The 14,028-nt window shown below is 45.7% G+C and overlaps 1 protein-coding gene across 1 annotated transcript in view; it reads right to left on the bottom strand.

Moving 5' to 3' along the window:
- The window catches only part of LOC135530881 (armadillo-like helical domain-containing protein 3), an 89,079-nt gene that overhangs the window by 29,212 nt on the left and 45,839 nt on the right, over window positions 1-14,028 (bottom strand). Inside the window, 1 exon segment of the mRNA XM_064959051.1 lies at window positions 5,137-5,219. Within this exon segment, the coding sequence (XP_064815123.1) occupies window positions 5,137-5,219 (83 nt within the window).

The following is a 14,028-nucleotide window of genomic DNA, read 5'->3' as shown; positions in this document are numbered from 1 at the left end:
ACTGCTACTGCCTGAACAGAGATAATGTTGTCTGGCTGGTTGACTGCTACTGCCTGAACAGAGATAATGTTGTCTGGCTGGCTGACTGCTACTGCCTGAACAGAGATAATGTTGTCTGGCTGGCTGACTGCTACTGCCTGAACAGAGATAATGTTGTCTGGCTGGTTGACTGCTACTGCCTGAACAGAGATAACGTTGTCTGTCTGGCTGACTGCTACTGCCTGAACAGAGATAACGTTGTCTGGCTGGTTGACTGCTACTGCCTGAACAGAGATAACGTTGTCTGGCTGGTTGACTGCTACTGCCTGAACAGAGATAATGTTGTCTGGCTGGTTGACTGCTACTGCCTGAACAGAGATAACGTTGTCTGGCTGGTTGACTGCTACTGCCTGAACAGAGATAACGTTGTCTGGCTGGTTGACTGCTACTGCCTGAACAGAGATAATGTTGTCTGGCTGGCTGACTGCTACTGCCTGAACAGAGATAATGTTGTCTGGCTGGCTGACTGCTACTGCCTGAACAGAGATAATGTTGTCTGGCTGGCTGACTGCTACTGCCTGAACAGAGATAACGTTGTCTGGCTGGCTGACTGCTACTGCCTGAACAGAGATAACGTTGTCTGGCTGGTTGACTGCTACTGCCTGAACAGAGATAACGTTGTCTGGCTGGTTGACTGCTACTGCCTGAACAGAGATAATGTTGTCTGGCTGGTTGACTGCTACTGCCTGAACAGAGATAACATTGTCTGGCTGGTTGACTGCTACTGCCTGAAAAGAGATAATGACTTTAAGGAATGAAAAATAACTCTAAGTAATATACAGTAATATTTCATTATTTCATAGTAATGTCCTATTACTATTACTATGTCCTATTCATAGTAATGTCATTAATTCATGACATAACAATGAAACCTGTGATTATTCTGTAATAGTGGAACTGAAACAGACCTCAGACTGCGCTCGTCACTCAGCACTTTGACACACCTCTCTATCATTCTCTATAAACACATTCAAACACACGGACACAGATACAACATGAGCGAGCGGAAGGGGGGTGGGGGGGTTGGGGGGTGTGTGTGTGTGTGTGTCTGCGTGCAAATCTGTGTGTGTGTGTTCTCACCAGCAAGGCCAACAGAACAGTTTAGTGTTAGGGACCAGGGGCCAACAGAACAGTTTAGTGTTAGGGACCAGGGGCCAACAGAACAGTGTAGTGTTAGAAGCTAGAGGCCAACAGAACAGTTTAGTGTTAGAGGCTAGAGGCCAACAGAACAGTTTAGTGTTAGGGACCAGGGGCCAACAGAACAGTTTAGTGTTAGGGACCAGGGGCCAACAGAACAGTTTAGTGTTAGAGGCTAGAGGCCAACAGAACAGACTCGTGTTAGAGTCCAGGGGCCAACAGAACAGTTTAGTGTTAGGGACCAGGGGCCAACAGAGCAGTTTAGTGTTTGAGGCTCGAGGCCAACAGAACAGTTTAGTGTTAGGGACCAGGGGCCAACAGAACAGTTTAGTGTTAGGGACCAGGAGCCAACAGAACAGTTTAGTGTTAGGGACCAGGGGCCAACAGAGCAGTTTAGTGTTTGAGGCTCGAGGCCAACAGAACAGTTTAGTGTTAGGGACCAGGGGCCAACAGAACAGTTTAGTGTTAGGGACCAGGGGCCAACAGAGCAGTTTAGTGTTAGAGGCTCGAGGCCAACAGAACAGTTTAGTGTTAGGGACCAGGGGCCAACAGAACAGTTTAGTGTTAGGGACCAGGGGCCAACAGAACAGTTTAGTGTTAGAGGCTAGAGGCCAACAGAACAGTTTAGTGTTAGAGGCTAGAGGCCAACAGAACAGACTCGTGTTAGAGTCCAGGGGCCAACAGAACAGTTTAGTGTTAGGGACCAGGGGCCAACAGAGCAGTTTAGTGTTTGAGGCTCGAGGCCAACAGAACAGTTTAGTGTTAGGGACCAGGAGCCAACAGAACAGTTTAGTGTTAGAGGCTAGAGGCTAGAGGCCAACAGAACAGACTCGTGTTAGAGTCCAGGGGCCAACAGAACAGTTTAGTGTTAGGGACCAGGGGCCAACAGAGCAGTTTAGTGTTTGAGGCTCGAGGCCAACAGAACAGTTTAGTGTTAGGGACCAGGGGCCAACAGAACAGTTTAGTGTTAGGGACCAGGAGCCAACAGAACAGTTTAGTGTTAGGGACCAGGGGCCAACAGAGCAGTTTAGTGTTAGAGGCTCGAGGCCAACAGAACAGTTTAGTGTTAGGGACCAGGGGCCAACAGAACAGTTTAGTGTTAGGGACCAGGGGCCAACAGAACAGTTTAGTGTTAGAGGCTAGAGGCCAACAGAACAGACTCGTGTTAGAGTCCAGGGGCCAACAGAACAGTTTAGTGTTAGGGACCAGGGGCCAACAGAGCAGTTTAGTGTTTGAGGCTCGAGGCCAACAGAACAGTTTAGTGTTAGGGACCAGGAGCCAACAGAACAGTTTAGTGTTAGGGACCAGGGGCCAACAGAGCAGTTTAGTGTTAGAGGCTCGAGGCCAACAGAACAGTTTAGTGTTAGGGACCAGGGGCCAACAGAACAGTCTAGTGCTAGGGACCAGGGGCCAACAGAACAGTTTAGTGTTAGGGACCAGGGGCCAACAGAACAGTTTAGTGTTAGGGACCAGGGGCCAACAGAACAGTTTAGTGCTAGGGACCAGGGGCCAACAGAACAGTTTAGTGTTAGGGACCAGGGGCCAACAGAGCAGTTTAGTGTTTGAGGCTCGAGGCCAACAGAACAGTTTAGTGTTAGGGACCAGGGGCCAACAGAACAGTTTAGTGTTAGGGACCAGGGGCCAACAGAGCAGTTTAGTGTTAGAGGCTCGAGGCCAACAGAACAGTTTAGTGTTAGGGACCAGGGGCCAACAGAACAGTCTAGTGCTAGGGACCAGGGGCCAACAGAACAGTTTAGTGTTAGGGACCAGGGGCCAACAGAACAGTTTAGTGTTAGGGACCAGGGGCCAACAGAACAGTTTAGTGCTAGGGACCAGGGGCCAACAGAACAGTTTAGTGTTAGGGACCAGGGGCCAACAGAGCAGTTTAGTGTTTGAGGCTCGAGGCCAACAGAACAGTTTAGTGTTAGGGACCAGGGGCCAACAGAACAGTTTAGTGTTAGGGACCAGGAGCCAACAGAACAGTTTAGTGTTAGGGACCAGGGGCCAACAGAGCAGTTTAGTGTTAGAGGCTCGAGGCCAACAGAACAGTTTAGTGTTAGGGACCAGGGGCCAACAGAACAGTTTAGTGTTAGGGACCAGGGGCCAACAGAACAGTTTAGTGTTAGAGGCTAGAGGCTAGAGGCCAACAGAACAGACTCGTGTTAGAGTCCAGGGGCCAACAGAACAGTTTAGTGTTAGGGACCAGGGGCCAACAGAGCAGTTTAGTGTTTGAGGCTCGAGGCCAACAGAACAGTTTAGTGTTAGGGACCAGGAGCCAACAGAACAGTTTAGTGTTAGGGACCAGGGGCCAACAGAGCAGTTTAGTGTTAGAGGCTCGAGGCCAACAGAACAGTTTAGTGTTAGGGACCAGGGGCCAACAGAACAGTCTAGTGCTAGGGACCAGGGGCCAACAGAACAGTTTAGTGTTAGGGACCAGGGGCCAACAGAACAGTTTAGTGTTAGGGACCAGGGGCCAACAGAACAGTTTAGTGCTAGGGACCAGGGGCCAACAGAACAGTTTAGTGTTAGGGACCAGGGGCCAACAGAGCAGTTTAGTGTTTGAGGCTCGAGGCCAACAGAACAGTTTAGTGTTAGGGACCAGGGGCCAACAGAACAGTTTAGTGTTAGGGACCAGGAGCCAACAGAACAGTTTAGTGTTAGGGACCAGGGGCCAACAGAGCAGTTTAGTGTTAGAGGCTCGAGGCCAACAGAACAGTTTAGTGTTAGGGACCAGGGGCCAACAGAACAGTTTAGTGTTAGGGACCAGGGGCCAACAGAACAGTTTAGTGTTAGAGGCTAGAGGCCAACAGAACAGACTCGTGTTAGAGTCCAGGGGCCAACAGAACAGTTTAGTGTTAGGGACCAGGGGCCAACAGAGCAGTTTAGTGTTTGAGGCTCGAGGCCAACAGAACAGTTTAGTGTTAGGGACCAGGAGCCAACAGAACAGTTTAGTGTTAGGGACCAGGGGCCAACAGAGCAGTTTAGTGTTAGAGGCTCGAGGCCAACAGAACAGTTTAGTGTTAGGGACCAGGGGCCAACAGAACAGTTTAGTGTTAGGGACCAGGGGCCAACAGAACAGTTTAGTGCTAGGGACCAGGGGCCAACAGAACAGTTTAGTGCTAGGGACCAGGGGCCAACAGAACAGTTTAGTGCTAGGGACCAGGGACCAACAGAACAGGCTCGTGTTAGGGACCAGGGGCCAACAGAACAGTTTAGTGTTAGGGACCAGGGGCCAACAGAACAGTTTAGTGTTAGAAGCTAGAGGCCAACAGAACAGTTCAGTGTTAGGGACCAGGGACCAACAGAACAGGCACGTGTTAGAGGTTAGAGGCCAACAGAACAGTCTAGTGTTAGAGGCTAGGGGCCAACAGAACAGGCTCGTGTTAGAGGCTAGAGGCCAACAGAACAGTCTAGTGTTAGAGGCTAGGGGCCAACAGAACAGTTTAGTGTTAGAGGCTCGAGGCCAACAGAACAGTTTAGTGTTAGAGGCTCGAGGCCAACAGAACAGTTTAGTGTTAGAGGCCAGGGGCCAACAGAACAGTCTAGTGTTAGAGGCTAGGGGCCAACAGAACAGTCTAGTGTTAGAGGCTAGAGGCCAACAGAACAGGGTCTAGGGATTAGGAGCTAGGAGCTAGGGGTTGGGGTCTAGGGGTTAGGAGCTAGGGTTTAGGGTTAAGGTCTAGGGGTTAGGGTCTAGGGTCAGGGGATAGGGTCAGGGGTAAGGAACTATGGGTTAGGAGCTAGGGGTTAGGAGATATGGGTTAGGGAGCTAGGGGATTGGAGCTATGGGTTAGGGTCTAGGGTTAGGAGCTAGGGGTTATGAGCTAGGGGTTAGGAGCTATGGGTTAGGAGCTAGGGGTTATGAGCTAGGGGTTATGAGCTAGGGGTTAGGAGCTAGGGGTTAGGAGCTATGGGTTAGGTTCTTGGAGTAGATATTAGTGGATGTATGTGTGTTCTCACCAGTAGAGCCAGGTGAAAGATGTTGTGCTTGGCCAACAGAACGGTCTCATTGGACAGCAGGAATTTCAACAGGTTGATCAGAGCTGGTGGAAAAAGAGAAGGCAAAGAAACACACAATATTATTACAAAACACTTCAATACAACACAACCACTGAAACAGAATGGAGAAACACACATTATTATTATAAAACACTTCAATACAACACAACCACTGAAACAGAATGGAGAAACACACATTATTATTATAAAACACTTCAATACAACACAACCACTGAAACAGAATGGAGAAACACACATTATTATTATAATACACTTCAATACAACACAACCACTGAAACAGAATGGAGAAACACACATTATTATTATAAAACACTTCAATACAACACAACCACTGAAACAGAATGGAGAAACACACATTATTATTATAATACACTTCAATACAACACAACCACTGAAACAGAATGGAGAAACACACATTATTATTATAAAACACTTCAATACAACACAACCACTGAAACAGAATGGAGAAACATACATTATTATTATAATACAACACAACCACTGAAACAGAATTGAGAAACATACATTATTATTATAATACAACACAACCACTGAAACAGAATGGAGAAACACACATTATTATTGCTGTTAGTGTACTGAGGGTATTCTATTAGTGTACTGAGGGTATTCTATTAGTGAGCTGAGGGTATTCTATTAGTGAGCTGAGGGTATTCTATTAGTGAGCTGAGGGTATTCTGTTAGTGAGCTGAGGGTATTCTGTTAGTGAGCTGAGGGTATTCTATTAGTGAGCTGAGGGTATTCTATTAGTGAGCTGAGGGTATTCTGTTAGTGAGCTGAGGGTATTCTGTTAGTGAGCTGAGGGTATTCTATTAGTGAGCTGAGGGTATTCTGTTAGTGAGCTGAGGGTATTCTGTTAGTGAGCTGAGGGTATTCTGTTAGTGTACTGAGGGTATTCTGTTAGTGAGCTGAGGGTATTCTGTTAGTGAGCTGAGGGTATTCTATTAGTGAGCTGAGGGTATTCTATTAGTGTACTGAGGGTATTCTATTAGTGAGCTGAGGGTATTCTATTAGTGAGCTGAGGGTATTCTATTAGTGAGCTGAGGGTATTCTGTTAGTGAGCTGAGGGTATTCTGTTAGTGAGCTGAGGGTATTCTGTTAGTGAGCTGAGGGTATTCTGTTAGTGTACTGAGGGTATTCTATTAGTGAGCTGAGGGTATTCTATTAGTGAGCTGAGGGTATTCTGTTAGTGAGCTGAGGGTATTCTATTAGTGAGCTGAGGGTATTCTGTTAGTGAGCTGAGGGTATTCTGTTAGTGAGCTGAGGGTATTCTGTTAGTGAGCTGAGGGTATTCTGTTAGTGAGCTGAGGGTATTCTGTTAGTGAGCTGAGGGTATTCTGTTAGTGTGCTGAGGGTATTCTATTAGTGAGCTGAGGGTATTCTGTTAGTGAGCTGAGGGTATTCTGTTAGTGTACTGAGGGTGAGGGTATTCTATTAGTGTACTGAGGGTATTCTATTAGTGAGCTGAGGGTATTCTGTTAGTGAGCTGAGGGTATTCTGTTAGTGAGCTGAGGGTATTCTGTTAGTGAGCTGAGGGTATTCTGTTAGTGTGCTGAGGGTATTCTGTTAGTGAGCTGAGGGTATTCTGTTAGTGTAGAGGGTATTCTGTTAGTGTGCTGAGGGTGTTCTGTTAGTGAGCTGAGGGTATTCTATTAGTGAGCTGAGGGTATTCTGTTAGTGAGCTGAGGGTATTCTGTTAGTGAGCTGAGGGTATTCTGTTAGTGAGCTGAGGGTATTCTGTTAGTGTACTGAGGGTATTCTATTAGTGAGCTGAGGGTATTCTATTAGTGAGCTGAGGGTATTCTGTTAGTGAGCTGAGGGTATTCTATTAGTGAGCTGAGGGTATTCTGTTAGTGAGCTGAGGGTATTCTGTTAGTGAGCTGAGGGTATTCTGTTAGTGAGCTGAGGGTATTCTGTTAGTGAGCTGAGGGTATTCTGTTAGTGAGCTGAGGGTATTCTGTTAGTGTGCTGAGGGTATTCTATTAGTGAGCTGAGGGTATTCTGTTAGTGAGCTGAGGGTATTCTGTTAGTGTACTGAGGGTGAGGGTATTCTATTAGTGTACTGAGGGTATTCTATTAGTGAGCTGAGGGTATTCTGTTAGTGAGCTGAGGGTATTCTGTTAGTGAGCTGAGGGTATTCTGTTAGTGAGCTGAGGGTATTCTGTTAGTGTGCTGAGGGTATTCTGTTAGTGTGCTGAGGGTATTCTGTTAGTGTGCTGAGGGTATTCTGTTAGTGAGCTGAGGGTATTCTGTTAGTGAGCTGAGGGTGTTCTGTTAGTGAGCTGAGGGTATTCTGTTAGTGTACTGAGGGTATTCTGTTAGTGAGCTGAGGGTATTCTGTTAGTGAGCTGAGGGTATTCTGTTAGTGAGCTGAGGGTATTCTGTTAGTGTGCTGAGGGTATTCTATTAGTGAGCTGAGGGTATTCTGTTAGTGAGCTGAGGGTATTCTGTTAGTGTACTGAGGGTATTCTGTTAGTGTGCTGAGGGTATTCTATTAGTGAGCTGAGGGTATTCTATTAGTGAGCTGAGGGTATTCTATTAGTGAGCTGAGGGTATTCTGTTAGTGAGCTGAGGGTATTCTGTTAGTGAGCTGAGGGTATTCTATTAGTGAGCTGAGGGTATTCTATTAGTGTACTGAGGGTATTCTATTAGTGAGCTGAGGGTATTCTATTAGTGAGCTGAGGGTATTCTATTAGTGAGCTGAGGGTATTCTGTTAGTGAGCTGAGGGTATTCTGTTAGTGAGCTGAGGGTATTCTGTTAGTGAGCTGAGGGTATTCTGTTAGTGTACTGAGGGTATTCTATTAGTGAGCTGAGGGTATTCTATTAGTGAGCTGAGGGTATTCTGTTAGTGAGCTGAGGGTATTCTGTTAGTGAGCTGAGGGTATTCTGTTAGTGAGCTGAGGGTATTCTGTTAGTGTGCTGAGGGTATTCTGTTAGTGTGCTGAGGGTGTTCTGTTAGTGAGCTGAGGGTATTCTGTTAGTGTACTGAGGGTATTCTGTTAGTGAGCTGAGGGTATTCTGTTAGTGAGCTGAGGGTATTCTGTTAGTGAGCTGAGGGTATTCTGTTAGTGAGCTGAGGGTATTCTGTTAGTGTGCTGAGGGTATTCTATTAGTGAGCTGAGGGTATTCTGTTAGTGAGCTGAGGGTATTCTGTTAGTGTACTGAGGGTATTCTGTTAGTGTGCTGAGGGTATTCTATTAGTGAGCTGAGGGTATTCTATTAGTGAGCTGAGGGTATTCTATTAGTGAGCTGAGGGTATTCTGTTAGTGAGCTGAGGGTATTCTGTTAGTGAGCTGAGGGTATTCTGTTAGTGTACTGAGGGTATTCTATTAGTGAGCTGAGGGTATTCTGCTAGTGTACTGAGGGTATTCTGTTAGTGAGCTGAGGGTATTCTGTTAGTGAGCTGAGGGTATTCTGTTAGTGTACTGAGGGTATTCTATTAGTGAGCTGAGGGTATTCTGTTAGTGAGCTGAGGGTATTCTGTTAGTGTACTGAGGGTATTCTATTAGTGAGCTGAGGGTATTCTATTAGTGAGCTGAGGGTATTCTGTTAGTGAGCTGAGGGTATTCTGTTATTGAGCTGAGGGTATTCTGCTAGTGTACTGAGGGTATTCTATTAGTGAGCTGAGGGTATTCTATTAGTGAGCTGAGGGTATTCTGTTAGTGAGCTGAGGGTATTCTGTTAGTGAGCTGAGGGTATTCTGTTAGTGAGCTGAGGGTATTCTATTAGTGAGCTGAGGGTATTCTGTTAGTGAGCTGAGGGTATTCTATTAGTGAGCTGAGGGTATTCTGTTAGTGAGCTGAGGGTATTCTGTTAGTGTGCTGAGGGTATTCTATTAGTGAGCTGAGGGTATTCTGTTAGTGAGCTGAGGGTATTCTGTTAGTGAGCTGAGGGTATTCTGTTAGTGAGCTGAGGCTGTATTCTGTTAGTGAGCTGAGGGTATTCTGTTAGTGAGCTGAGGGTATTCTGTTAGTGAGCTGAGGGTATTCTGTTAGTGAGCTGAGGGTATTCTGTTAGTGAGCTGAGGGTATTCTGTTAGTGAGCTGAGGGTATTCTGTTAGTGAGCTGAGGGTATTCTGTTAGTGAGCTGAGGGTATTCTGTTAGTGAGCTGAGGGTATTCTGTTAGTGAGCTGAGGGTATTCTGTTAGTGAGCTGAGGGTATTCTGTTAGTGAGCTGAGGGTATTCTGTTAGGGTATTCTGTTAGTGAGCTGAGGGTATTCTGTTAGTGAGCTGAGGGTATTCTGTTAGTGAGCTGAGGGTATTCTGTTAGTGAGCTGAGGGTATTCTATTAGTGAGCTGAGGGTATTCTGTTAGTGAGCTGAGGGTATTCTGTTAGTGAGCTGAGGGTATTCTGTTAGTGAGCTGAGGGTATTCTGTTAGTGAGCTGAGGGTATTCTGTTAGTGAGCTGAGGGTATTCTGTTAGTGAGCTGAGGGTATTCTGTTAGTGAGCTGAGGGTATTCTGTTAGTGAGCTGAGGGTATTCTGTTAGTGAGCTGAGGGTATTCTGTTAGTGAGCTGAGGGTATTCTGAGGGTTAGTGAGCTGAGGGTATTCTGTTAGTGAGCTGAGGGTATTCTGTTAGTGAGCTGAGGAGCTGAGGTATTCTGTTAGTGAGCTGAGGGTATTCTGTTAGTGTACTGAGGGTATTCTGTTAGTGAGCTGAGGGTATTCTATTAGTGAGCTGAGGAGCTATTCTATTAGTGAGCTGAGGGTATTCTGTTAGTGAGCTGAGGGTATTCTGTTAGTGAGCTGAGGGTATTCTGTTAGTGAGCTGAGGGTATTCTGTTAGTGAGCTGAGGGTATTCTGTTAGTGAGCTGAGGGTATTCTGTTAGTGAGCTGAGGGTATTCTATTAGTGAGCTGAGGGTATTCTGTTAGTGAGCTGAGGGTATTCTGTTAGTGAGCTGAGGGTATTCTGTTAGTGAGCTGAGGGTATTCTGTTAGTGAGCTGAGGGTATTCTGTTAGTGAGCTGAGGGTATTCTATTAGTGAGCTGAGGGTATTCTGTTAGTGAGCTGAGGGTATTCTGTTAGTGTACTGAGGGTATTCTGTTAGTGAGCTGAGGGTATTCTGTTAGTGAGCTGAGGGTATTCTATTAGTGAGCTGAGAGGTATTCTGTTAGTATTCTATTAGTGAGCTGAGGGTATTCTGTTAGTGAGCTGAGGGTATTCTATTAGTGAGCTGAGGGTATTCTGTTAGTGAGCTGAGGGTATTCTGTTAGTGAGCTGAGGGTATTCTGTTAGTGAGCTGAGGGTATTCTGTTAGTGAGCTGAGGGTATTCTGTTAGTGAGCTGAGGGTATTCTATTAGTGAGCTGAGGGTATTCTGTTAGTGAGCTGAGGGTATTCTGAGGGGGTATTCTGTTAGTGAGCTGAGGGTATTCTGTTAGTGAGCTGAGGGTATTCTGTTAGTGAGCTGAGGGTATTCTGTTAGTGAGCTGAGGGTATTCTGTTAGTGAGCTGAGGGTATTCTGTTAGTATTCTGTTAGTGAGCTGAGGGTATTCTGTTAGTGAGCTGAGGGTATTCTGTTAGTGAGCTGAGGGTATTCTGTTAGTGAGCTGAGGGTATTCTGTTAGTGAGCTGAGGAGTATTCTGTTAGTGAGCTGAGGGTATTCTGTTAGTGAGCTGAGGGTATTCTGTTAGTGAGCTGAGGGTAGTATCTGTTAGTACTGAGGGTATTCTGTTAGTGAGCTGAGGGTATTCTGTTAGTGTACTGAGGGTTAGTGAGGAGGGTATTCTATTAGTGTACTGTGAGCTGAGGTATTCTGTTAGTGAGCTGAGGGTATTCTGTTAGTGAGCTGAGGGTATTCTGTTAGTGTGCTGAGGGTATTCTGTTAGTGTGCTGAGGGTATTCTGTATTCTGTTAGTGAGCTGAGGGTATTCTGTTAGTGAGCTGAGGTATTCTGTTAGTGAGCTGAGGGTATTCTGTTAGTGAGCTGAGGGTATTCTATTAGTGAGCTGAGGGTATTCTATTAGTGAGCTGAGGGTATTCTATTAGTGAGCTGAGGGTATTCTGTTAGTGAGCTGAGGGTATTCTGTTAGTGAGCTGAGGGTATTCTGTTAGTGAGCTGAGGGTATTCTGTTATTCTGTTAGTGAGCTGAGGGTATTCTGTTAGTGAGCTGAGGGTATTCTATTAGTGAGCTGAGGGTATTCTGTTAGTGAGCTGAGGGTATTCTGTTAGTGAGCTGAGGGTATTCTGTTAGTGAGCTGAGGGTATTCTGTTAGTGTGCTGAGGGTATTCTGTTAGTGAGCTGAGGGTATTCTGTTAGTGAGCTGAGGAGCTATTCTGTTAGTGAGCTGAGGGTATTCTGTTAGTGAGCTGAGGGTATTCTGTTAGTGAGCTGAGGGTATTCTGTTAGTGAGCTGAGGGTATTCTGTTAGTGAGCTGAGGGTATTCTGTTAGTGAGCTGAGGGTATTCTGTTAGTGAGCTGAGGGTATTCTATTAGTGAGCTGAGGGTATTCTGTTAGTGAGCTGAGGGTATTCTGTTAGTGAGCTGAGGGTATTCTGTTAGTGAGCTGAGGGTATTCTGTTAGTGAGCTGAGGGTATTCTAGTTAGTGAGCTGAGGGTATTCTGTTAGTGAGCTGAGGGTATTCTGTTAGTGAGCTGAGGGTATTCTGTTAGTGAGCTGAGGGTATTCTGTTAGTGAGCTGAGTGAGCTATTCTGTTAGTGAGCTGAGGGTATTCTATTAGTGAGCTGAGGGTATTCTGTTAGTGAGCTGAGGGTATTCTGTTAGTGAGCTGAGGGTATTCTGTTAGTGTACTGAGGGTATTCTGTTAGTGTACTGAGGGTATTCTGTTAGTGAGCTGAGGGTATTCTGTTAGTGAGCTGAGGGTATTCTGTTAGTGAGCTGAGGGTATTCTGTTAGTGTACTGAGGGTATTCTGTTAGTGAGCTGAGGGTATTCTATTAGTGAGCTGAGGGTATTCTATTAGTGAGCTGAGGGTATTCTGTTAGTGAGCTGAGGGTATTCTGTTAGTGAGCTGAGGGTATTCTATTAGTGAGCTGAGGGTATTCTGTTAGTGAGCTGAGGGTATTCTGTTAGTGAGCTGAGGGTATTCTGTTAGTGAGCTGAGGGTATTCTGTTAGTGAGCTGAGTGTATTCTATTAGTGTACTGAGGGTATTCTGTTAGTGAGCTGAGGGTATTCTGTTAGTGAGCTGAGGGTATTCTGTTAGTGAGCTGAGGGTATTCTGTTAGTGAGCTGAGGGTATTCTGTTAGTGAGCTGAGGGTATTCTGTTAGTGAGCTGAGGGTATTCTGTTAGTGAGCTGAGGGTATTCTGTTAGTGTGCTGAGGGTATTCTGTTAGTGAGCTGAGGGTATTCTGTTATTAGTGTGACTGAGGGTATTCTGTTAGTGAGCTGAGGGTATTCTGTTAGTGAGCTGAGGGTATTCTGTTAGTGAGCTGAGGGTATTCTGTTAGTGAGCTGAGGGTATTCTGTTAGTGAGCTGAGGGTATTCTGTTAGTGAGCTGAGGGTATTCTGTTAGTGAGCTGAGGGTATTCTATTAGTGAGCTGAGGGTATTCTGTTAGTGAGCTGAGGGTATTCTGTTAGTGAGCTGAGGGTATTCTGTTAGTGAGCTGAGGGTATTCTGTTATTCTGTTAGTGAGCTGAGGGTATTCTGTTAGTGAGCTGAGGGTATTCTGTTAGTGAGCTGAGGGTATTCTGTTAGTGAGCTGAGGGTATTCTGTTAGTGAGCTGAGGGTATTCTGTTAGTGAGCTGAGGGTATTCTGTTAGTGAGCTGAGGGTATTCTGTTAGTGAGCTGAGGGTATTCTGTTAGTGAGCTGAGGGTATTCTGCTAGTGAGCTGAGGGTATTCTGTTAGTGTACTGAGGGTATTCTGTTAGTGAGCTGAGGGTATTCTGTTAGTGTACTGAGGGTATTCTATTAGTGAGCTGAGGGTATTCTATTAGTGTACTGAGGGTATTCTATTAGTGAGCTGAGGGTATTCTATTAGTGAGCTGAGGGTATTCTGTTAGTGAGCTGAGGGTATTCTGTTAGTGAGCTGAGGGTATTCTGTTAGTGAGCTGAGGGTATTCTGTTAGTGAGCTGAGGGTATTCTATTAGTGAGCTGAGGGTATTCTGTTAGTGAGCTGAGGGTATTCTGTTAGTGAGCTGAGGGTATTCTATTAGTGAGCTGAGGGTATTCTGTTAGTGAGCTGAGGGTATTCTGTTAGTGTGCTGAGGGTATTCTGTTAGTGAGCTGAGGGTATTCTATTAGTGTACTGAGGGTATTCTATTAGTGAGCTGAGGGTATTCTATTAGTGAGCTGAGGGTATTCTGTTAGTGAGCTGAGGGTATTCTGTTAGTGAGCTGAGGGTATTCTGTTAGTGAGCTGAGGGTATTCTGTTAGTGAGCTGAGGGTATTCTGTTAGTGAGCTGAGGGTATTCTGTTAGTGAGCTGAGGGTATTCTGTTAGTGAGCTGAGGGTATTCTGTTAGTGAGCTGAGGGTATTCTGTTAGTGAGCTGAGGGTATTCTGTTAGTGAGCTGAGGGTATTCTGTTAGTGAGCTGAGGGTATTCTGTTAGTGAGCTGAGGGTATTCTGTTAGTGAGCTGAGGGTATTCTGTTAGTGAGCTGAGGGTATTCTGTTAGTGAGCTGAGGGTATTCTGTTAGTGAGCTGAGGGTATTCTGTTAGTGTACTGAGGGTATTCTGTTAGTGAGCTGAGGGTATTCTATTAGTGAGCTGAGGGTATTCTATTAGTGAGCTGAGGGTATTCTATTAGTGTACTGAGGGTATTCTATTAGTGAGCTGAGGGTATTCTATTAGTGAGCTGAGGGTATTCTGTTAGTGAGCTGAGGGTATTCTG

The sequence above is a fragment of the Oncorhynchus masou genome, unplaced genomic scaffold (assembly GCF_036934945.1).
Source record: "Oncorhynchus masou masou isolate Uvic2021 unplaced genomic scaffold, UVic_Omas_1.1 unplaced_scaffold_1449, whole genome shotgun sequence".
Lineage (NCBI taxonomy): Eukaryota > Metazoa > Chordata > Actinopteri > Salmoniformes > Salmonidae > Oncorhynchus > Oncorhynchus masou.
This window is presented reverse-complemented; position numbering and strand designations above follow the sequence as displayed.